At 37.3% G+C, this 26,480-nt stretch overlaps 1 protein-coding gene across 1 annotated transcript in view; it reads right to left on the reverse strand.

The window, feature by feature from the left end:
• Window positions 1–308: 308 nt before the first annotated feature.
• The window catches only part of cnih3 (cornichon family AMPA receptor auxiliary protein 3), a 148,493-nt gene continuing 122,321 nt past the window's right edge, over window positions 309–26,480 (reverse strand). Inside the window, exons 5-8 of the mRNA XM_034700215.1 lie at window positions 19,988–20,131; window positions 19,347–19,401; window positions 14,516–14,556; window positions 309–1,933 (exon numbers count right to left, since the gene is read on the reverse strand). Coding sequence (XP_034556106.1) covers window positions 19,374–19,401; window positions 19,988–20,131 — 172 coding nt within the window. The 3' untranslated portion in view covers window positions 309–1,933; window positions 14,516–14,556; window positions 19,347–19,373. The remainder of the gene's footprint in view (window positions 1,934–14,515; window positions 14,557–19,346; window positions 19,402–19,987; window positions 20,132–26,480) is intronic.

The following is a 26,480-nucleotide window of genomic DNA, read 5'->3' on the forward strand; positions in this document are numbered from 1 at the left end:
TAATGGGACAGGGAGAGTTTAGGTAAGTGATGGGGGACGAGAGACGTGTGTGTCTTGATGTTGGGTTTTTGTTAATAATAGAACAGAGAGTACGGTCTAGACCTGCTCTGTATGGAAAGAGCCTGAGGAGAACATTTGTTGGGATTTGGTGCTTTATAAATAAAGATTGATTGATTGATTGATTGATTGATTGATTGATTGATTGATTGATTGATTGATTGATTGAATGGGTGAATGTGACGAGTAGTAGTCTCACTGCACATCAGAGTAGAGTGGGATTGTGCATCTAGAAATGTAAACACCAGATCTTTGATTTTAAAATATTTTATTTCATAAACAATATCTAAATCGAACTTGTTTGGTCACATACACAGAAAGGATAGAAAATGCTTGAATAAGAGAAAAAACAATAAGAACCGGGCAGTCCTCTCTGCTCCTGGAGTGACGACTCATAAATAGGGCTCATCATGTGACGACGATGGTGAAGACTTAAAGAAAAGCCTGATGGTCAGAAAACTGTGCTACACATGGAAGATGCAGGTTCAAACACCTGCCCTGCAGAAGGTTCACATCCAACTATACCAGAATCCTGCTGTCACCACGCCTCTGACCTGCATGTGGAATCAATACACAGACGGTACACGCTTCTTATTTCTACGCTGAAGTTGCCTTATCTGCTACACTTGCTTTTATTCATATCAAAGATAAAGACAAATTAAATCTAGGCACCTTTATTATCTTGTTTTATTCTCATCTTACTACAGTGTGATTACAAAATAGAATCTTGTTTAAGACAAAACATGGAGGCAAGCCGTCAGTATCCCACAAACAGACATAAATAAATCTATCCATTGTACTGAAAGACAACATCTTGGACCATGGTGTCAATTGGAGCCAGAGAGTTCTCACTATGTTGGAAGACCTTCACCTGTGTGGCTAAACTATCATAAATGATCTCTACTATACATAGCCAAATATTGCAAATATTGTGCAAGATCAAATACACTGATTGTGCAAATAATGTGTGCTCCTCTACTAAAAAAGCTTGGACAGGTGTCAGTTTGTAGTTTTAGAAAATATTTCCCACGATAGAACAACACTAGGACGACACTAAGGAGGCGTTCGCTGTATAGAGTACCTTTTGCTGTAGATCATAAATAAATGATAAATGTCTTTTGTTAAAGAATACACTGAAATGCACATGTCACAAAAGCCATTCACTTAATTGAGAAAGAAAACCTCCACAGGCTCTGGACTGTGCCCCGTACGCTGGGAGGTTTCAGAACGAGCTGCTCCGGTGTTTCTCTCAGAGCTTCCGCTTGTCTGTACACTGAGATCCGTCCGTCCGTCTGTCTGTCTGTCTGTCCATCTGTCCGTCTGTCCGTCTGTCTCTCGTGTCTGGCTCACCAGTGAAGCTACGGGCGGTGAGACGTAGAGGAGGAATGACTGAGGGGTTTGGTGAGCTGTGCTGGGCTGGACGGTGCTTCACCACGCTGTGCCTGAGACAAACTGTGCAAACGCTACTGTGCTCTTCGTCCTCTGGGCTACGGGTGCTGGCACTGTGTGGTCAGTGCGGTAACGCCCCAGAGGAGGCTGTTGATGTGTCTTCGTGTGTGTGTGTGTATGTGTGTGTGTGTGGTACAAACATTGGCCAGGCAGTGATTAACTGGGGTCGCTCTTTGACCAGTCAAACTGTAAACAGGAGTTGAAGTCCTCAGCTTTATATACAGTCAAACAAAAAGAGAATAGAAAGGCAGATTTGACTCCCTCCAGTTCAGAGAAAGAGTTTCTCCTCCTCCTCCTCCTCCTCCTCCTCACTCTGAATGTCCTGTTTCTTTACCAACACAATGGCAGTCTGTGCATCCAGAGCTTTTTATGTTTTCTCCAGTGGCTGAGAAATCAGTCGTATGAGGTAACCAAGGAGTAGATCATACTGCAACACAGAGAGAAGACAGACGACATGAGAAGTGACACAAACTCTCTGATTGAACAGGCAAAGGAAATAGTGACAATTACATAACCGTTCAAATCATCTTATGGCCTGTTTGAAGCATTCCCATAAAACATTCAAGCAGTGTGTGTAAGTGTGTGTGTGTGTGAGTGTGAGTCAAATATTGCTCCCATGATTCATCTGGATACTGCTGTCTCAGCTGCCCGCAGATTTAATAGGGAGTTTGTTTGCGTACTTGAAAGAAGAAAACTGAGAAGTGGACTTATTTATTTCAGCTGCTGACAGAAGACTTTTATGTTTGACGTCTCTTTGAAGCTCCTCTGTCATCATCTGCATTACTCCCAGTAATGATGTGTTCACTCATGGAGTATTCTAAAGAAAGGTTTGTCCACTGATGCTGTCACACTGTTTCACCTGTGTGTGAGGGATCTAACCTGACTGATCTGTGGCTGTGGATGTTATAAAGAGGCCTGTGGGAGGTGGACACTGCTCCTACATTGCAAACATTACACATACTGCATCGAGTATTTCTGTTTGCTAACTTGACTTTCTGTGATTATGATTGAAATGAACTACTCCTTACTGATGGAGAACAAAACAACAAGGGAACTCTCAGAGCTGTATGTTGGTGTTTTACAGCTAATCCACACCTCTAAACCTATCTCTCTGAAGTCTTTGTGTATCTATGAATGTTCCACACTCCTAGCATGTGAAAATGTTACGCATACACCAAGCTTGTCTCTGACTTCAAAGTTGTTATTTTTTAATTTTTACTCTAGGGCGCCGTTTGTAAAGTTGTGCACACTGAAATTAACATAATAATAACATTTCTCCACGTTTAGCTCCAAAACGTCATGAATACAAAGTGTGAATTTTTAAGTCACTTTTTTTTTTATCACATCTAGAGCAATATTTTTTTCTTTTCATGTTTAATTTGTTGTGACAAATATATTTAAGTTAAAACCACTTTTAAATCTAAATATTAAATCTAAGTGATAATGTTAAATCTGAATGCTAAATCTAAATGCTTAATGTTAAATCTAAACCTAAATGTTAAATGTTAAATCTAAATGTTCAATGTTGAATCTAAATGTTAAATCTAAATGCTTAATGTTAAATCTAAATGTTCAATGTTGAATCTAAATGTTAAATCTAAATGCTTAATGTTAAATCTAAATGTTAAATATTAAATCTAAATGATAAAAATTAAATTTAAATATTAAATATAAATGTTAAATATAAATGTTAAACATAAATGCTTAATGTTATATCTAAATGTTAAATCTAAGTGTTTAATGTAAATATAAATGTTAAATGTTAAATCTAAATGCTAAATGTTAAATCTAAATGTTAAATATTAAATCTAAATGTTAAATATGAATGTTTAATATAAATATTAAATCTAAATGTTAATTATATATGTTAAATATAAATGTTAAATATTGAATATAAATGTTAAATATAAATGTTAAATATTGAATATAAATGTTAAATATAAATGCTTAATGTTATATCTAAATGTTAAATCTAAGTGTATAATGTAAATATAAATGTTAAACATAAATGCTCAATTTTAAATTTAAATGTTAAATATTGATCTGCGAACCAAAATATTAAGCTTGTATGCAAATTCACATAAATTCACAAAAAAAATCTTCATTAGCAATACAAACTTCAGTTCTCTGTACCATAGACCGGGTCAGTACTGACTCTGAGCGTTGTGAAATCTCTTTATGGCCTCCAAAACTGCCTTTTAACATTTTTAGCTAAATCAGTGCACATTATGGATGGCGTTCAGTCCGGCAAGTAACCCATAGGAGTCAGTACTGACAGACTGTGGTTGGGATATCTGTATCACTTTATGAAGCTTTTATTGTGGTACCACCGCTGGGCGGCAGTTTGAATTTGCATGTTATCTAAATATTTAGGATCGCAAAGCAACATTTAACATTTAGATTTAACATTTAACATTGATATTCCTATCCAATATTTAGATTTAACATTAAACATTGAGATTTAACATGTATATTTATATTTAAAGTGTAATATTTATATCTATATTTAACATTTAGATTAAACAATCAGCATTTATATTTAACATTTATTTTTATATTTATATTGAGCATTTAGATTTAACATTTAACATTTAGATTCATATCAAGAATTAATATTTAACATTTAGATGAAACAATCAGCATTTATATTTAAAATGTATTTTTATATTTATATTGAGCATTTAGATTTAACATTTATATTAATATTGAGCATTTAGATTTAACATTTAGGTTTATATTGCAAATTTCTATTTCTATTTAACATTTACATTTAGAATTTAACATTTAGATTTATACTGACTGAGAATTTTTATTTAACATTTATATTTATATTTAACGTTAAACATGAACATTTAACATTTATATTTATATTGAGAGTTTCTATTTAACATTTATATTTAACGTTAAACATTTACATTTAACATTTAGATTTATATTGAGCATTTTTATTTAACATTTAGATTTATATTTAACGTTAAACATTTACATTTAACATTTAGATTTATATTGAGAATTTTTATTTAACATTTATATTTAACGTTAAACATTTACATTTAACATTTAGATTTATATTGAGCATTTCTATTTAACATTTATATTTATATTTAATGTTAAACATTTACATTTAACATTTTGATTCATATTGAGCTTTTGGATTTAACTGTGATTTTATCTTAAATATTTGTCCTCAACAAAAATAAATGTGAAAAGATCACAAATGTTGCTTTAAATGTGATAAAAAATTATCTTTTGAAAATTCACACTACATTTTTACAACATTTTGGAGCTAACTGTGGAGAATTGCTGCTGTTATTTTCAGTGTGCACAACTCTACAAACAGCGCCCCACATTTTACCATGAGCTCATGTGAAAACCACACCCTTCCTTGCATGTTAGTGCTTTTTGATTACCGTATGAGAACAGGAAAAAGAACCTCTGAATGCAAAAGAAAGAGCCAAAGCCGATGGAAGCATCATGTAATGCAATGAGCATATACAACACAAGCATCAAGCACACATCTCTGCAGAGCGTCAAAGAGAATTCACCATGAAAGTCATGTTCTTTATAAACTGAGTGAACTCATGCCACGCTGTGATCAACATGTACAGCTCCTCCACACAGTGGTGCGAGTTCTCCCTGAAAAAGAAATTGATGAGTGATTGCATTAGACAACATCCAGCCAGAACCACAGATTGGAGATTCAACACTTATCTCACTGAGCTGTGACTTGACAAGAACAGATCAGCAGCTCGCTGACAGTAACAAGTGCTTCCAAACATCTGTGATCATCCCCAGAGCGTCTCCGAGCTCCCAACACCTCTGTTAAACTCTGCTGGTGAGAGAACTGCAAGTTCACTGGGTTGACTCATAAAAGCCTTGGACAGAGAGGAAATATGATGCAAAGAGAAGGAGAGAGGCAGAGCAGGAGTGAGAGAGAGAGAGAGAGAGAGAGAGAGAGAGAGAGAGAGAGAGAGAGAGAGAGAGAGAGGGAGACAGGGGAGGATGTGTTCGGGGAGGGGCAGACAGATCAAAAGTGAAAGGCTGCTTCCTCCTCAGGGACTTGACCTCCTCTCATTAGACCCTCTGGGAACTGGCTTCATCATTAGTACACTGACTTGTAGCTCTTTAAATTACAGCACCTTCCCTCTCTCAGTCTAATGAGACATTAACTCAACATTATGTAAGCTTAAATATGAGATACTGCAGCAAAGAGGAAGGATCAGTGGAAATATGTAATGCTGCTGCTGTTTATTAAGCTAGCTATTCATGATCATCACGTCGTCTTGAAGTAACTGAAATACACACACACAGTCGTATCTCTCCTTTAAATCTATAGAGAAGCTCTTAATATTCTTCAATTCATAAGGAATGATGTGCCGTGTCTACTAAGGTGTGCTCATCATGACTTTGGTTTGTTGTTGTAGTTAAGTGAAATACGATCTGGTGATAACACAGAGTGTTTTATTCTGAAAATTAACCGGATGTTTTCATGTTGTTTTGGTGAAACCTGACTTCCTGTCCCGCTCCATCTGCTCTGTTGAGATTGATGTGTCGTGCTCTGGCATCCGGCACAAATAGAAGTCTTGTGTATCCCGTTGCTTAGCGCCGCTTGAGTGTCTGCTTGTTGCAGCAGCTCTCTCTTTGTTGTTCTTTTTCATATCTGTTTAGTTCTCTTTGTATTTGGAGCCTGTCATGACTTTTAATGACTCATTTGTTGACCATAGACACCAAACTGTCTACGTTTGCAGTGGTGTTTTTACTATTTTTGTTCCTGTGTGTGTCTGGAGATCCTGCGTAACCATGGTAACATTGTTTACATATGAGATCAGCTGTTAGCAGCCCGTAGCATGTCAATGCTAAACGATGCTAGGCCTGATGTTCCCTGTGAGCTGAGGAGAAGGAGGCAAGGACGACGTGCTGGTTTTGACGTGCAAGCTAAAAAAGACGACATGGACCTGTCCTTCCACCCACCGTTATGGGGACTGTAAGATCTATCTACGATAAGGTGGACGAGCTAACCCAGCACCAGAGGGAATACTGGCAGAGTAGCATCATGCTAACAGAGCTAACACCGGACACGAACGCCACATTGGAAGGATTTCACCTGCTGTGGGCGGATGGAGGATACAGGAGAGCAAGACTGAACTAACTGGTGAAGAAGGCCAGCTCAGTCCTGGACCCTGTGGAGGTGGTGGCTGACAGGAGAATTATGGCCAAGCTGTCGCCTCTGATGAACATTTCTTTTCTATATATATTCTTGTTGAAATTCTCGTACTGTACACCTTTTTGTTTGCTGCTGAAACTCCATGAATTTCCCCGTTGTGGGACGAATAAAGGAGTATCTTATCTTATCTGATCCGGAGGACTCCGACCTGCTGGATCAGAGACGCAGCCGGAATGCAACAGAGTAGATCCAGTGGAAGTTAACACATTGACTAGAATAGAAACCTATCAGATCTGGTGCTGTGACGGATCAGAGACAGACCGGACACGGATCTGGTGGAATTTGGTTGGAAGCAGTGACCGTTAGGTCTGTTTTAAATGCTCTGGATGCTTCATACTTTACTCTTTTCATTCAATGACATTTCATGAAGAAACTGTAAAAACTAGTGATAGAAATTGTGTCATTGTTAGCAACATCAGCAGCCGCTCTAAATTTTGAAATCGTTCCTTAAAAAAACAAGTGTGATAACTTTTCTCCTCCATACGGACCTCCGCCATCGTTATTAGAAGTCCCACCCCTTCTTTATTCTGATTGGTCGGTGATCAAGAAGTGACTTTGATAGTGCGGTAGTGTTCCAAAACGTGAACTGACACAATCAGCTGACCCTGAGCATGTTATTTGCGCTGAGAACACTGAGTGCTGGAAATGCTGAATCCCAGTGGACTTGCGCAAAAAAAGTGAAGTGGTGGAGGCCTTGAGGACAAGAACCTTTTCCACCAAGCTTACACACTGTAATCCGTCTCCCTGGGACTGGAATGACTCCCTCCCCCATTTCATCCTTCTAGTATTGTATCTTTATTCTAATGTATGTAATTTTTTACTGTTGAGTGTTGCTTTTAATATTGCTATGTTGTAAGGTGACCTTGGGTGTCCAGAAAGCCGCCTATAAATAAAATGAATTATTGTTATTATTATTAAGAAGCGTCTGTATTACATGAGTAGTATGATCCTCCATTTGTCAAATTGCAACAGGATAGAGACATGGACTAAAATCTTTGTATAATCAAGTAATTATTTTTAATTTTAATTTAAACATAATTGTGGTATTATTGTGGATAATGCCGCTTATCACCACACACTGTGCCTTTAACTAGACGTTAATCATTCAGATCATTGTGAGAGGGAAAGTGATTCCTCTATTGATGATATCTTTTGTTTCCCACAGTGTTAATATTGGCAGCCTGTTAAGATTTAGTCTCAGTCTTTAGATGAAAATGTTAATTTTAGTCATATTTTAGTCTTTGATTTTTGTCAAGACATTTCCTCCCCTTTAAATAATTCCTGTAGTGGATCAGATATCGGTATCAGGGTTAGACCAAGTGTTAAAATCGTCAATATTTCACTCCTTTAACACTTTTGTGTAATATCTTAAGTGAAATAATTCAGCCTGTCACTGCTAAAAAGTCAAAAGAAAACATTCTTTTTTTTTTTTTTTTTAAGTTACATTTTTGGCTTTTTTGCCTTTATTTTACAGGACAGCTGAAGAGAGACAGGAAATGTGTGGAGTAGAGAGTGGGGGAAGACATGCAGGAAATGGTCGACCAGCCGGGAATCGAAGCGGCGACCCCTGCGACGAGGACTGTAGCCTCTGTATGTGGGGCGCTTAGACCGCTAGGCCACCAGCGCCCCACGAAAAGAAAACATTCTTGATGTGACCACTGTGACTGTATTTTGATTGTCTTGACTCACAGAAAAACCTGCAGTGACAGGCACACTGGACAGACAGACAGTCAGTTCACGGCACTCTGAAATGCATCTGCATCTTTGATGACGAGGAGTTGATCCAAACTTACTAACCGTGTCTGATGTTTCACCAAACTGGAATAAATCAAGCTCTGGATGCTGAGCTGTTTCAGGCGATAGCAGCAAAAAGGTCAAATATTAATCAGACGTCCCCCTGTTGTGTCTTTGTCACTAACACACACCGGGGGTAAAAATCCTCAATGAAGATGAGACAGATGCATGGAGGGGAGGAGAGCTGGTTCATAAAGCACACCTGCTGCAGGTAGAGACCAAGCTAACACTGATCCCCTCAGATAATAACTCAGCCTGTCACAGGAAGTCATCACGCCATCTTTAAAGATTAGACGCACAGCGGGGGAAACATGGATTCTGAATATCCGATGGTCCGCCACTTCCGTTTTTGTCTCATTAACAAAAACAAAACATACGTTCGTCAGAGTTTTTATTATCAGTGAAGCACTTTAGCTCATCATAGTCTCATTTTTGTCATAAAAAAGGAGTCATTGAACATCTATCATCGATAATGAAATGAACACTGGTTCCCCTCACACACTGCTAGCCCTTGAAGAACTTTGGGGTCGTGTCAATTTTGGCGCCTCCTGTGGACAAAGCATTATGTCTCATCTCTTTGCTGGTCTTGTCCTTTACGTGTGTCAGACAGTGCTTCCTGATTACAGTTTGATAATGCTGTCTTTTGAAAATCTAACACGCCAGCAGTGGGCCGTTAAATTGCTTTGTTTGGCTCCTCCCCTGTGGCGGCATTTACAGACACATTAAAATAACTACACAGAAACTAGAACTCATGTTGCTTGTAGTCTGATTTGCTTTAGTAGGTCAAAGAGAGGCATCAGAATTCATTCCAGTCTGTTTCATAAGCGGCTAAAAACTCCTCACAGGAGCTTTAAACTTCAGTCTGCTCTTTTTTTGAAAGTTATACCCAATTAATGCTAATTAGCTGTAGCTGATTATAATCCCCTGCTGCTGGCGGTGTTTGTTCTTTTAATTAGCCACCGGATTACCATGGACATCATAGACAGGGTGACTTGAGTTTGGTAGCTTGTTGTCTTACAGTAATAATATTGTTTTTTCTTACACAGCCAGATCATGAGCTCCAGCTCTCCTCTCTCATCCAGTCCACTGGCAGACACTCGCACTTGCTTGAACATTGAGATACAAGCGAGAACAATGAATGAACACATTTACTTCTGCTCCTGTGACCAGTGCATTTTGTTTCCTGACTTCTTATCAGTGCACGTCACATTTGTGTCATGTATCCATGATCCCAGCAGGGGTGTGATCACCCTTTCAGAAGTTAGGGGGGGGGGAATTGTGAGGGTTGCTAGGATTTTAGCACAAAACATTATTTTTTATCCTGTTGTTCGATTGTTCATGTATTTTGGCCTTTATTGATTGGACAGCTGAGAAATACAGGAAACGTGGGGAGCAGGAAGTGGGGGAAGACATGCAGCAAAGTGAAATGGCTAGGATCAAACCAGTGGACGCTGCGTCAAGGACTAAAGCCTCTTTACATGGGGTGTGCTTAAACTGCTAGGCCAAGGGCTTCGCCTTTCAACCCCCTGATACTTACAGTGTAGGGTTATTCTGAATGTATTGAGGAAGAGGTTATAAAGACGTTTTTCGGCTGGAGGGACTTTACCCCTGAACAAGGTGGGTTTTTTTCGACCGGAAGACCCGGGGTCTAAATTTAGTTCAGGGGTAGAAAAATCTCTCCCTAAAAAGCCCCTGCTAGGGGGGTAGTACTTTTCAAAGGTCCCGGGACTTTCGGGGGGCGGGGCCTGCAATGCTGAACGTGTCTGATTGGTAGATTAACCTCAGTGTTTTTATTCCGCTCACCGTCCACAATAACATCACACATTTTTTTTATTTCAAAATTTGTTTTGTCAATTTTTTTTTTCAATTTTTTTTTGTTAATTTTTTCTTTCAAAATTTTTTTTTTCAAAATTGTTGTCAAATTTTTTTTTTTTCAAATTTTTTTTTTCAAATTTTTCCAAAAACCATTCACAGTCATTGTTTTTTTTTCCATCTGTGATTCACTTGATTTCTCTTTCTTTCATTAGTTTTGATTTGTTCTATCTTTTTTGTATGTGTGTGTACTTTTCAAAAGAAGAAGCTGTGATTCTCTTGATTTAGCAGCTTGTAACAGTAGTCTTCTCTCAGCCCACCGTGAATGAGTCTCTCCCGATGTTCCGGTTTTAAAAGTGACCCTGTAAACTGGAGACCTTCAGCTGAACGTGTCAGTGTTTGTGGAGTTTACACAGCTGTTGAAACACAGAGGGAGTTCCTGGGAATGCAAACTAGTTTAGTTTTTATTAAGATTTCAAAATATCCTCATCAGATATTTAATGATCGTCTAAAGACGTTTATGAGGGATGCATCCGGCTGAAAGTCTCCAGTTAACAGGGTCGCTGTTTAAACCAAAACACCGGTCGATCTCTGCCACGGCTTTTTGAGTTCAAAAGGATTTTAAAGGCGTGTTGAAACGTCTTTGCTACTCGCGCTTATCTCCTCTCACGTGTTGATTCAGTGAATCCATCTGTGATGAAATATAGCACCATCTAAAACAGACCAGCTGAGTCTCTTCATGCTAACAGGCTAACTGTTGTGTTGCTCATAATGATACCTTCCTGTCCATCTGCTTCTATGGTGTCATCTGTGATGAATGGCATTAGTCTTTGTTTTACTGCCCTCTACTGGTCTGGTGGTGTAGTGCATTTACTTTTTTTTTTCTCCACACGTCACTGACCTGATTTACACAATCTACCCGGGACTTCAGCCTGCGGTCGAAACGCAGACAACAATGGGGGCACAGGAACCTTTTATTTCAGGGGAAAGTAGTTCTGGGGGCTAAAAGACCCCGGAACTCTTGGTCGACATGCACCGGAAGAGGAGACCTAGGGGTCCTCCCCTGGAACATATTGAGCATCCACTACTTAATTCCCTACATTACAGTGAATATTTTTGTGACCATCTGCAGTAGTCCAGTGCCTCTCATTCCTGCCGTCTCATGGTGCGTTCAGGATAACTTGAAAAAACAAGCTCAGACTTGTTAAAATGATTGAACGGCTGACAAAATCGATTCACAGTAAAGACAAGTGCAGGGGTCATAGGGGACAGTACAGCAGGGGAGGTGCCCCGCGTCCGCTACGCCCCTGGATCCTGGTATCAATAACATACAAGGTTTCACATGTAATATTAAGGTATAATAATAGAAAACCAAACATGTCTTCACGTAGGATTTATGCCATGAATCACAACAAGGCTGCTTCCTGTCTCTCTAAAAGTTTCCCATCCAGCTCTCCTGACAGATGTCGCTCATTTCACACTCCATTAGCTGCTAACATCTGTGCAGGTAATGAGCCACGCTTAACCTTGCATGGCCCTCATGTTTGTGAGTGAGCAAATAGAGAGGGCAGATTTTAGTGGGGGAAGAAGGGAGAAAAAAGCATCATAAGAAAAGTTAGACATGTAAGTGTAAAGCAGGATAGCACACAGGCAGCAGCATCCAACATACATGCTAGGACAAACAGAGAGAAGACGATACACCTGCTCTGCTTGCAAAGGGAAGCATCTGTTACAGAAAAGAATCACATGTCTGAGACAGAACAAGTTCAGGAGGAGAAGAGGAGAGAGGTTGAGGGGTCTGGGTCAAAGATCACACTCTGAGGAAGACTCCATTTGGCAGGCAGGGCGTCATTATCATCCAGAGCCAGAGGAGCTGCAGCTGAGGAGGGAGAGCCAGCACAGAGCTCACCTGGGGCCACAGCAGAATACTAACTTTGTCCACACAAGACCACTAGCAGGGAGTTTCTCTCCAGATTCAAGTTCTCTTCTTTTAATTATGATGAGCTATAGCGTGAATCATATGCGCCACATAAACGCCACCAAACAGGATTTTAAATCCCCCTCCACCCTGGTGAGGAGGTGAGAGCTCACGTCAGGCTGAGTATGTCTGGAAGAGCATGCACTGTCTTAATTCAGGGCACACTGTGGGGGTCTTTGCCTGTGTGTATTGTGAGGGTGTGAAGGATCTTTAGGTCACAGGTACAGCCATGTGGTGCGGGGGTGTGGTTGGTTTTGGCAGCAGTGGAAAGAGGGTTCACTGTCACAAGGCAAAGAAACAGCAACAAGCCTGAAGACGCAGGTTTCAGACCAATTCACTTCCAGTTCACCCGGCTCTGTGCGTCCACCTACCGTAAAGGTCAGCGAGTGTTAGCTCACTGCTCGTCCTGACCACGGCCAGGGATTTGTCTACAACGTGTGCAAGTGTCGCACATTTATGCTGCTTAAGGTGCTGAAGCCAAAACAACTTTAATTGCCTTGAGGGAAATGCTGACTTTATCTACAGACGAAGAGATGGAGCTGAGAACTTGGCACCATTTAATATATAATAACACATACCTCTTAGTAGGGCTGGGCGATAATTCGATAACAATAATTATCATGATATAACTTTTCTCAATATAAATACAATAAATGTTAGATACAAATTTGACATAAATAAACCTGTAATTACACCTCCCAACCACAATAGGTAAAGGGAGGGGGTGCTAGTGAGCCTTAAACACTAGATGCCACCCAACAATAGACAGAAGAAGAAGACTGCATTGAACAGCCAATCATGTTGCAGGGTGAGAGGTAGGCGGGTAGTCTGACACTTCATTAAATATACTTTCAGGATGTGGGTAAAGGAAGAGCACAGAGACAACTTCTGCTGTGAACACGTTTAATGTCCACCATGACTGTAGGACAACGGAACACTGAATAATGATGCATTCACTGCACTGTGGGAAACAACATCACTCTGCCTGTAACCCTTAGTAATCTTAAAGGGGAGAGCATAACTCAAAACAATACTCTATAAACTGACACACAGAATACAGTTTGATATATCTTTGTTGTAAATGTAAATCAAATTATGGAAATATTCTCAACCTGAGAAAAATAAGAATCTACAAACTAAAACTTCACAAAAATCTCATCTTCCATTAAAGACCTGCTTCCTGTTAGCACCGTCAGAAATGATGGATTCAAGAAGTTCATCAGAAACTAAATCCAGATACAAACTAACAAACTGTCTTCAAGCGACCGTAGAACAACTGAAGACTGAATAACCGTGATGCATTCACTGCACTGTGGGACACAACATCACTCTGCCTGTAACCCTTAGTAATCTAAAGGGGAGAGCACAACTCAAAACAATACTCTATAAAGTGATACACAGAATACAGTTTAATGTATCTTTGTTGTGGATTTAAATCAAATTATGGAAATAACCTCAACCTGAGAAAAATAACAATCTACAAACTAAAACTTCACAAAAATCTCATCTTACATTAAAGACCTACTTCCTGTTAGCACCGTCAGAAATGATGAACTCAAAAAGTTCATCAGAAACTAAATCCAGATACAAACTAACAAACTGTCTTCAAGCGACCGTAGAACAACTGAAGACTGAATAACCGTGATGCATTCACTGCACTGTGGGAAACAACATCACTCTGCCTGTAACCCTTAGTAATCTTAAAGGGGAGAGCACAACTCAAAACAATACTCTATAAAGTGATACACAGAATACAATTTAATGCATCTTTGTTGTAGATTTAAATCAAATTATGGAAATAATGTTAACCTGAGAAAAATAAGAATCTACAAACTAAAACTTCACAAAAATCTCATCTTCCATTAAAGACCTGCTTCCTGTTAACACCGTCAGAAATGATGAATTCAAGAAGTTCATCAGAAAACTAAATCCAGATACAAACTAACAAACTGTCTTCAACTTTCACTCAGGAGCAAAATTCTGACTTTACATTTAAATGAAATCATGATTTGATATTTATCGTGATAACATCATTTTCAATATCGCCCAGCACTACGTGTTAGCTTTTATCTTACATCATATGTTAGAAAAGCTTCTTTAAAAAAGTCGCACCATGATTAATAACCCCAACATTTAAAAAGTGAACGAGGACCCGGTGGAAAAGGAAGTGAGTTGACCATCGCCCTGAGGGAGAACAGTACCTGGATAATGCTGCTGCTGCTGCTGCTGCTGTCGACGGTCTCTAAAACAGCAGATTAATCCAGCATGAGCCAGAGCGGGACAGGATGGAGTGAGATGGAGAAGCAAGATGGGATCAGTTCAAGATGAGTCCTCAGTTTACATCCGGAAACAGCCTCACACACGCACAAGCACACACACGCACACACACGCACACACACCATGTAGAGTGTGCTGCTCAGCCGGTCCCACACACACTAAGACAAACACTCAGAGAATCAGAGACCACTTCTTCTTACTTTAGTGCCTGACTCTTGTGTATAAAGCTGCTCACTGCTTTCATTTATCATTTTACATTTATCTGGTAAAGTATACATTTAACTATTTAATATTTAATGAACTAAAATATGTCAAACTTATTGTCTGGTCTTTAAAATTCTGCTTTAATCCTCTTTATTGAACTAACATGATTAAACACACTCCCTCTGCTGACTGGTGTAGGCGCTGGCATGAAATGAATGAAATAAATAAGAGAAAGACAAAGTCTCTCTGATCCTCTTTTTAATTTCAACCACTCTATCATGCCAGGAGGGAACACACTCTCTATTCTCATCTTCTTCTTCTTCTTTGAAATATTACAGGATGTCTTAAAGAGTATGACTCGAAGTGCAATGCAAATTTACAAAGGATGAGACACTTTAACAAAGTTGGAGACAAATTCGAATTTTGGAAAACATTTTAACATTTTATAAAATAAAATTATATTAAACACTTTTACAAAGAACAAAACAAATTTACTGAATCAGAAACACTTACAAGGAACAGAACATTCTAACCTGTCCTGAAACAAAATAACAGATGGAAGATTCTGAAGGAAAGGGAATGTACAAAAAAAAAAATTCAAAATAAAAGACATCTGTTATATGAAAATGTGCAACAGCCAGGGAATTAATAACCTGTTTCCATATAAAGTATTTTGATTCAGTCTGATGTCTTGCCAATCGCAGCTATGTACGATTTGGAATTTCAAAACTAATGTGTATGCTAAATTTCCAATGGCTTTTATTTTGAAATTCCAAGTCAGATACATTATACACTAATAGGTCAAAAGTTTGGAAACACCTTCTCATTCAAGGGTTTGCATTTATTGTAAACACTGTAGACTAATACCAAAGACATCAAAACTATGAAAGAACATATATGGAATTATTGAATGACCAAAAAAGTGTTAAACAAAGCAGAATCTGTTTTATATTTTAGATTCTGTAAAGTAGCCCCCTTTTTCCTTCATGACAGCTTTGCACACTCTTGGTATTCTCTCAGTCTGCTTCATGAAGTGGTCTCCTGGAATGGTTTCTAATGAACATGAGCCTTGTCAAGAGTTCATTTGTAGAATGACTTGCCTTCTTAATGTGTGTGAGACCATCAGTTGTGTTGTTCAGAGGTAGGGTTAGTACACAATGGATAGTCCTATTTGACTACTGTTGTAATCCAGATTATGGTAAAACCAGATTATTTCATAGTTTTGATGTCTTCAGTATTAATCTACAATGTTGAAAATAACTAGAATAAATAAAAACCCTTGAATGAGAAGGTGTGTCCAATCTTTCGATTGGTAGTGTAGATGTGATTGGCAGGAACACATTTTGAATTTAGAATTTTCTGAATTAACTAATATTTACTAGTAAAGTTTTCATAAACAAAAACAATCTGCTCTGTTTTTCTGGATTATGAGGCACCTCAAGGCCACACAAGTAAGTAAACACACCTCAGGTGTTCAGTTGAATCCAGTTTAATTTTGGGTTTAAAACATTGGGAGACACAAGTGTCTCTAAGTAACATAGATGGCTTTGTTATTGGTTTGTCAACATTGCGCAGACACCTGAGGACTTAGCAGCTGTTGATTTTCAGGTAGGCGTCCCAATAACTCGTTCATTCAGAAAAATGGAGCAGATTTTTTTAGTCAGTAAAACAAGAACACTCCATGATAATTATCTCATTAATTCAGAAAAACAGAGCAGAGTTTAGTTTTCTCACGTGAATGCAATACGCTTCTGTACTTCTCTTATCAGTCTGAATCAAAACAGGGTTCTTAATGTCAAATATATATTAAGTCCCTGTCTGCTGCAAATTTTCATTTTACAGACATCTTTTATTTTGAAAATCTTTGGTACATTACTTTTCCTTCTAAATCTGAAGTTTGTAAATTTGTTTCTGGTAAAAATGTTCCGTCTCTTTAAAAGTGTTTCTGATTTTGTAAATTAGTTTTTTTAAGTGTAAATTTGTGTTTGCCTCTTTAAAAGTGTTTAATGTCATTCTGTTTTATAAAATGTTAAAATGTTTTATAAAATGTAAAAAAAAAAAATTTAATTTAAATTTGTGTTGACCTTGGCAAAGGTGTTGAATGTCATTTTGTTTTATAAAATGTTAAAAGAAAATCAAAAATGTAATTTTTTTCTGGCCTCTTGACAAGTGTTTAATGTCACTATAATGTTAAAATGTTTTCCAAAATGTAAACTTGTTTTGTTCTAGGTAAAATTGTTTAATGTCATTTTGTTTTATAAAATGTTAAAATGTTTTCCAAAATTTAAATTTGTTTTATAAACTGTTAAAAAAAAGTCCAAAATGTAAATTTGTGTTGACCTTGGTAAAAGTGTTTTATGTCAGTTTGCTTTATATAATGTTAAAATGTTTTCTAAAATGTAAATTTGTTTTTTTTAATTTAAATTTGTGTTGACCTTTGCAAAAGTGTATAATGTCAGTTTGTTTTATATAATGTTAAAATGTTTTCCAAAAAGTAAATTTGTTTTGTTCTTGGTAAAAGTGTTTAATGTAATTTTGTTTTATAAAATGTTAAAAGAAAATCCAAAATGTAAATTTGTTTTGGCCTCTTTACAATTTTTTAATGTCATTTTTAAAATGTAAATTTGTGTTGGCCTTGGTAAAAGTGTTTAATATCATTTTGTTTTATATAATGTTAAAAAAGTTTTTCCAAAATGTAAACTTGTTTTGTTCTAGGTAAAAGTGTTTAATGTCATTTTGTTTTATAAAATGTTAAAATGTTTTCCAAAATGTAAATTTCTTTTTTTTAATGTAAATTTGTGTTGACCTCGGTAGAAGTGTTTAATATCATTTTTTTTATATAATGTAAATATGTTTTCCAAAATGTAAATTTGTTTTGTTCTTGGTAAAAGATTTAATATAAATTTGTTTTATATAATGTTAAAAAAAAATCCAAAATGTAAATTTGTGTTGACCTTGGTAAAAGTGTTTAATGTCAGTTTGTTTTATATAATGTTAAAATGTTTTCCAAAAAGTAAATTTTTGTTCTTGGTAAAAGTGTTTAATGTAATTTTGTTTTATAAAATGTTAAAAGAAAATCCAAAATGTAAATTTGTTTTGGCCTCTTTACAATTTTTTAATGTCATTTTTAAAATGTAAATTTGTGTTGGCCTTGGTAAAAGTGTTTAATATCATTTTGTTTTATATAATGTTAAAAAAAGTTTTTCCAAAATGTAAACTTGTTTTGTTCTAGGTAAAAGTGTTTAATGTCATTTTGTTTTATAAAATGTTAAAATGTTTTCCAAAATGTAAATTTCTTTTTTTTAATGTAAATTTGTGTTGACCTCGGTAGAAGTGTTTAATATCATTTTTTTTTTATATAATGTAAATATGTTTTCCAAAATGTAAATTTGTTTTGTTCTTGGTAAAAGATTTAATATAAATTTGTTTTATATAATGTTAAAAAAAAATCCAAAATGTAAATTTGTGTTGACCTTGGTAAAAGTGTTTGTCAGTTTGTTTTATATAATGTTAAAATGTTTTCCGAAATGTAAATTTGTTTTGTTCTTTGGAAAAGTTTTTAATGTAAATTTGTTTTATAAACTCTTAAAAAAAATCCAAAATGTAAATTTGTGTTGACCTTTGCAAAAGTGTTTAATGTCAGTTTGTTTTATATAATGTTAAAATGTTTTCCAAAAAGTAAATTTTTGTTCTTGGTAAAAGTGTTTAATGTAATTTTGTTTTATAAAATGTTAAAATATTTTCCATAATATAAAATTGTCTTGATCTTTGTAAAAGTGGTTCATCCTTTGTTAATTTGCGTGGCACTTCCCAGCCCCCGTATGTGACTGCTGTCATTAAAAGTGAGAAATGCTGGAGCGGCTCTTGCTAACCCTGGAAGAGAGGTGAGTTTACTACATGTCTCTACTGAACATTTACACACAGATTTCATCATCTTCAAAATAACTCACAGACATAATAAAGCAGCACCTCATGTCACATGCTCGTGTCAATTTGAAGACGTCATTGACTCTTCTTCTTTTATCAAAACCAAACAAGCAGACACACAAATTGAATATCGTGTCATAGCAGAGGAACAACATTTCCCGTATTGCTCATGATGTTGCTTTTCTACCTGTGAGGTATTGCTGTGATTAACATGTTAACATACTGCCCTAAAAGACACAACAGCACATGTTTTCTCTTCAAAGTTGGGACCTTCAGCATGTGTTAAATGTTAAATCACAGCAGTATCACACACATACAAGAACAACTCCATGTTAAAGTTGCAATCCTTTTTGGTTATGGTAAAATTTGTAATGAAAAAATCTGCTTTAAAGAAAGTTCACCCAGCTGAGTGTTTGGAACTTAGCTTAGCTCATCAATATGGGAGTTTATCAAATCTGTGTTGGCCACATGGAAAACTGTTGGGGTCAAATTTATGTATAATAATAATAATAATAATAATAATAATAATAATAATAATAATAATAATAATAATAATAATAATGGTGCTCTCTGTCACATTCCTTTACATAGCATAACATGTAAGAAAAAATATAAGGATTGTACCTTTAAGTGTTTCCATTGATAAGACTATTAGAGGGATATATCCAGGTTCCACACACTGCAGCACCCACATGACACATGGGACAGAATCCAGAGTGATTAATAACAGCATCATTAGACATGGAGAGGAGCATTGATCACAGTATTATCATGAAACTGCATCAAAACATGCTAAAAACAAGCTAGTTAAAGCACTAACATTTTAAAACCATGATGTGTGTTAGTTTATTCCACTCAGCAGTCTGCTGGTGCTCGTCAATGAAGTAAAGAATCAAGTTCTCTTGACTTCACATGCACTAGTAGTAAAAGTGCTCCTAGTTATCCTCACAGGTCTACTCTATGTGTCAGAGTCTGCATGTGATAGCCAGAGAAATGGTTACTTTATTCAGAGATTTGCACTCACATGGCTTCACCAGCTCTGTGAAGTCAAACCAAGTTATTAACCATGAGATGGAGTTATGGTTTGAATCAAACATGTGAGTGTGTTTCTCCGTTTCCTCTTCTAAATGAGTCTAGGTCAAAGTTTTTTACAGAAGCTTATATTCTGTTTCATTTTTCCACTCTGGCAGCTGTAATCAGATTAATGTAATCTCTTTACATGTAATCCAATTATCTCCCCACACTGCCTGTCACAATGCGCTCACCAGTAGAGATAGTAGAAGAAGGAGAGGACGAAGAAGGACAGCTTGCACCAGGCCTCCTTCAGGCAGAACTTGAGCGTGTCGCCGTTCATCACGGAGGCCGGGTCGTAGAGCAGCTCTTTAGTGTCCGTTGGGGAGTGAAAGTACCTACCACAGGGGGGCAAAACCACATCGCGGGTAGTTGACCCGTTCCAGACCCCAGGGGTGGGGGCGGGACGAGCAGGAGGAGGAGGAGGAGGTAGATGTAGAAGATGATGGAAAGAGATGGGGAAGGTATGGAAAAAGATGGTATGATGAGTTAGGGTGGACACCGTCATGCAGCAGACATGGGTGAAATAGTTGCTTAACATGTGTGTGGTGACTTTTCATCAAAGCGTCCCCTTAACTCTGGTTTAGGCAAGTTACAGGCTTAGACTACACAACATCAGTTACTGCTCACACTTCCTGGTAGAGCTTTGGGTCAGGTCATGAGAGACAGTCATTCATTTTGGGGGCGTGTCCTAACAGGATATAGCAGCAGAATGTCTTATGTTTCACTAACACATGTCACTGATGTTGGCGACCAATAGAAGCACAGATTGCTCTTTAATACACAGCAGGCTGGTGTTCTGTTTAAAACAGGGGTGTCCAAATTTTTTTCAAAGAGGGCCACATATGATATTGTAAGAATACCTCAGGGCCAGTGGCTCCTACTGAGACTTAGGAATCCCAAAAGTTATATATGAAATATTTATTTAATAACAATCATTTTAAATTTTGTCTCAATAAAACAGTAACTAGGAAGTCCTCAGGTCTCCACAAGCCATATAAACATGAGCAAACGTTATGTTTTTCATTATTTTCCTTTGGCAGGATCAGGATCTAGATTTCATCACACTTCTTTTTCATGTTGTTTTTAAGACCTTTCTGACCAGCAGGCAACATTTTAAGAACAAAATAATTATTTTCCTGAGTTCTGAACATTTTTATGCACCAAATTTAGCCTTTTCTGTACAATTTCATAATTTGATCTTGTCTTGTGTCCTCTTTTGTGTCTTCTGAAGTTTTAGTGTTCATCAAGATCATTTTCACATCATGATAAAAACATTAATTTGAAAACCTGTCAGCTTTAAGAGTTCTTGTGTTTCTTCTTTATTGCCATCTTGCAGAATTCCCAGAGCTTTGGCTTTAGACAGGTAGTCCATATGAAGCTTTTTGAGACGTTTCTGGATTGACTTTAGTTTTGTTTGTAGAAAGAAACTGTGATTAATTTCTTTGCTATAAATAACACAATTTAAGATGGAAGCTTGGGGCCATAAATAAATGGACCTTGGGCCGCAATTGGCCCCCGGGGCGTACTTTGGACACCCCTGGTTTAAAGTCTAAAAGCACAGCTGATCTCTTTACATCGTTACTGTTGAAGTCATGCTAACTACTTAGACTTTGACACTGTAGCTCCTTATTTCCTATTGAACCACCTCACTCTTTAAAGTGAAAAAGGTTACAGAGATTATTATTTTTTTAATTATTTTGTAAATCTATTTTAATTACATTTTAATTCATTATTAATTCATTTTTTTATTTGTTTACAGTGCTTTAATGTGTTTCCAAAAGTGTCTAATGTGTTTTGATTGAGAGTGTTTTTATGAGTATTACAGTATTTAAAAAAAAATGTCTGATGTGTTTTTATGTGTTTATTTAAGATTATTTTATCGTATTTTATTATTATTTAATCTTTTAAATATGTTCTAATTACCTTTGTATTTATTTTAATTCAAATGTATTTATTAATTGTATTTTTTTTACAGTGCTTTAATGTTTCTTTTAATACTTAAAAAAAATGTCTAATTTGTTTTACGTGTTTAATTAAGATTATTTTATTGTATTTTGATATCATTCTACTTTTACAATATCTTCTAATTGCTTTTGTATTTATTTTGATTAATAATTTATTTATTTATTTAATTTATTTTTACAGTGTTTTTATGTGTCCAAGTATTTCTAATAAATGTCTTATGTGTTTCTATGTGTTTAATCAAGATTAACTTATTGTATTTTAATATTATTTTATTTTTAAAATATGTTATGATTACTTTTGTATCTATTTGGATTCATTATTTATTTATTTTGTTTTGTAAAGTTTTGTTTTATGTCTTTAAGAGTCTAAAAAAATGTCTAATGTGTTTGTATGTGTTTAATTAAGATCATCTTATGTATTTTATTATTATTATTTCATTTTTAAAATATGTTCTAATTACTTTTGTATTTATTTTAATTAAAAATGTATTCATTCATTATTCCTTTTTAGTGTCTCTATGTTTCTTAGTATTTTATAAAAATGTCAAATGTGTTTATATGTGTTTAATTAAGATCATCTTATGTATTTTATTATTATTTCATTTTTTAGTGTTTAATGTTCTTTGTGTTATATCACTGTGCAGCACTCTCATAAATGTTATTGTTCTTTTAAATGTGCTGTATGAATAAAGTGGATTGGATTGGATTACCATGTAGGCTCTATTAGCCTGCTGCAGGATCAACAGAGAAGTAGAATAATTACATGTTCACCCTTAGTTTTGCTAACACTGTTAACACTGTTAACTATGATGAAGAAGCTGCACATGGGCTGAGCTCTTAGAACAGGCTGATCATTTCAGTGATGGAGTTTGTCCAAGCAGCATTAAAGGTCTCATATAAAGGTGATGCTATTATAAAGAGACACTGTGCTGACTGGCTCTCTGAAAGATGTCTGAGGGGGACAAATGCAGAGAAGTTTTTAGAAAACTCTGCACACCGACCAATCAATTAGCTTGATCGAGGAGCTGTGGGGTGAAATATCATGTCAAAACTGTCATACACACCACAAGTAAAAAAATCTGAGCAACACATTAGTTTCAGGGAGAAAACAGGAGTTCTGATAGTCAGATTTAATGCTCACTAAAGATGGGAAAGTGATATAACTTTTAATTTGTGCATAATCCCTGACTGCTTTAATCCTCTGTCAGTTATTTCATTCTGCAAACACAGCTGTGTTGATTTTAGTCTGGCTTATGTGTTTAACTGAACACCTTTCTGTGACGATGTGCAGATGGCAGACGTGTGGAGTGTTGTGGTTACATCAGCATGTCTCTGAGTGGTATATGTTAAAATTGCATGATATAACTGTATGTGATAGGCCCTCGTTTAGGATTCAGTCTGTCATTGAGTGGTTGGCAAAGACAAACAAATGAGCACCAACTGTGCCCTGGACATTAGTGTTAAAGATATAAAATCAACCACTGTTTGTATCAGTCCTCTTTTATTAGAACAATGGAGAGACATTTGTGTTGGTTTTTGCAAACACAAAAGAGAGATTGTCTGGCTCAAACCTTTGACGTCTTGATTCTGCAACACTAAAGCCACAACAGTGCAGCGTGCAAATCACTCCATTACTTCACTGCAGAAGCCAATTCATCTTGTAGAACCTACAGTATGTTTTCCCTTTAGGTGGGCAACAGACACAAGGCTGAGGCTTTATCACTTCTGCAGTATCAGGCCTGCTTGGTTTGCTGATGACTCAAGTTTGGCAACTGTGCTTGCCACATAGACTGTATAGTAAATGGACGTAGAATCTGTGATGTCACCCATCTGTTTCCGTCAGTGGGAGCCATATTGGAAATGTTGAACTCTACCCAACTTCTGTAGAGCTAGTGTGAGGTAAAGAGGCGGGAAGTGAATAGCCTCTTTGCTAACAGCTACAGTGTTCCCGCCTGTCAGCCAAGTCAGCCATGCCCTTATTTGGGCAAAACTCGTAAGTTTAATATCTTAAAAAAATGACGATTATAAAAATAAATTCACCCCCCGTATAGTGTGTGCTGATAGACAAATGAGCTTTTCAGACCTAAAATGTTTTTTGAACCAGGCTGTAAACATGTTTATTTCTGCTGTAAAGATCGTCTTCTTTGAATGGGTGTGTATGTGGTTTCTGGTGTTTCTACAGCCAGCCTCTGGTGGGCGCACAAGGAACTGCAGTTTTTTAAATCTTCATATCTATATACACTATATCACCAAAAGTATTCGCTCACCCATCCAAATGATCAGAATCAGGTGTCCTAATCACTTGGCCTGGCCACAATTGTATAAACTCAAGCACCTAGGCCTGCAGACTGTTTCTACAAACACTTGTGAAAGAATGGGCCGCTCTCAGGAGCTCAGTGAATTCCAGCGTGGAACTGTCATAGGATGCTACCTGTGCAACAAATCCAGCCGTGAAATTTCCTCGCTCCTAAATATTCCACAGTCAACTGTCAGCTTTATTATAAGAAAATGGAAGAGTTTGGGAACAACAGCAACTCAGTCACGAAGTGGTAGGCCATGTAAACTGACGGAGAGGGGTCAGCGGATGCTGAGGCGCATAGTGCAAAGAGGTCGCCGACTTTCTGCACAGTCAATTGCTACAGCGCTCCAAACTTCATGTGGCCTTCAGATTAGCCCAAGTACAGTACGCAGAGAGCTTCATGGAATGGGTTTCCATGGCCGAGCAGCTGCATCCAAGCCATACATCACCAAGTGCAATGCAAAGCATCGGATGCAGTGGTGTAAAGCACGCCGCCACTGGACCATAGAGCAGTGGAGACGCGTTCTCTGGAGTGATGAATCACGCTTTTCCATCTGGCAATCTGATGGACGAGTCTGGGTTTGGAAGTTGCCAGGAGAACGGTACATTTCAGACTGCATTGTGCCAAGTGTGAAATTTGGTGGAGGAGGAATTATGTTATTATTATTGTGTGGGGTTGTTTTTCAGGAGCTGGGCTTGGCCCCTTAGTTCCAGTGAAGGGAACTTAGAATGCCTCAGGATACCAAACCATTTTGGACACTTCCATTCTCCCAACCTTGTGGGAACAGTTTGGAGCGGGCCCCTTCCTCTTCCATCATGACTGTGCACCAGTACACACAGCAAGGTCCATAAAGACATGGATGACAGAGTCTGGTGTGGATGAACTTGACTGGCTTGCACAGAGTCCTGACCTGAACCCGATAGAACACCTTTGGGATGAATTAGAGCGGAGACTGAGAGCCAGGCCTTCTCGACCAACATCAGTGTGTGACCTCACCAATGCGCTTTTGGAAGAATGGTCAAAAATTCCTATAAACACACTCCTCAACCTTGTGGACAGCCTTCCCAGAAGAGTTGAAGCTGTAATAGCTGCAAAAGGTGGACCGACATCATATTGAACCCTATGGGTTAGGAATGGGATGGCAGGTCAAGGCAGGTGAGCGAATACTTTTGGTAATATAGTGTATATACTTTGTGGCATTTTAAGTCTTTTATTGATAGGACAGCTGTAGAGAGACAGTAAATGGAGAAGTGGAGTGTGGGGGGAAGACATGCAGCAAATGGTCGCGCCAAGAGTCGAACCGGCGACCTCTGCGACGAGGACTACAGCCTCTGTTTGTGGGGCGCTTAGACCCCTAGGCCACCAGCGCCCTGAACTGCAGTTTTTAACATTTCCACATGGACTTCTGCATTTTAAGACTAGAGGTTGTTGCTTGGTTTTTCATGGGACCTTAAGCTCAAGCTAAACTTTTGAAGACCATATCTGTGTGAGCATTAAAGGCATCGCCATCCACTTTTAGTAGGTTTCAATTAACTAACAGAGTCTATTGAAAAAAACAAACACTGAGTACAGCTGATTTTAACCAACAGTAACACCAGTCAGACATGAGAAGCTCTCTGTGCCTGTGTTCCTGCTGATGTGTCATAAAGGGGGGGAAAGGCTTTGCAAAGGAGGATCTGATTGGTCTGACTTGTCTTATAATGCAACACTTACACAAGTTAAACAAAGTATGATGTCATATTTGAATTAATATTCAAATATATTTTCACCCAGGTCAGTTCTGCTCCTGTAGAAGTATCAGGGCTGGGGTCCATCTTATCACTCTAATCTCAGTCTGATTTTTAAAGACACATTTTCTCTCATAACTCAGCGTCTGATTACAAAACTGAGGAGGACTGCACCTTTAATACAGTCTGTGTTATATTGCCATTCTTTTAGCATAATAAATATATGTAAATTCAAACAGCTTATTCCAAGCTGAGTGAGATTAATGATCAATGTTAACACTAAACTTGGCAATAATTAATAGCAGAGTGAGTTTGGTGGTTTGTCGGATGTTTCCTGGAGCTTCTGCGTACACGTGAGAGTTGTTTCAACGAGGCTGTTCGGATTATGAAACAGGAAATAGTGATAGGATAACTGAGTGTTCAAGGAAATCACCATGAGGAAACACAGAGAGGGAAATCTAACTTCTCTGATTGCTGAGAGAGAGCTGTTTATGTGCTTATACACGATTGCCTCATTACTCTTTATGGGGGAAAATTTGCTTTAAATGGACCCCAGAGATGATACCAATGAACAGGATTCTGTAACAATGAAACATTGTGTATCAAGGAAACAGACCAGTTGCATGAAAGCTGTTTTACTCCTCTGGAAGGTAGTGAAGGCGACCAGGAAGCCTCCATCATTCTGCATGTGGT

The sequence above is a fragment of the Notolabrus celidotus genome, chromosome 13 (genome assembly GCF_009762535.1).
Source record: "Notolabrus celidotus isolate fNotCel1 chromosome 13, fNotCel1.pri, whole genome shotgun sequence".
NCBI lineage: Eukaryota > Metazoa > Chordata > Actinopteri > Labriformes > Labridae > Notolabrus > Notolabrus celidotus.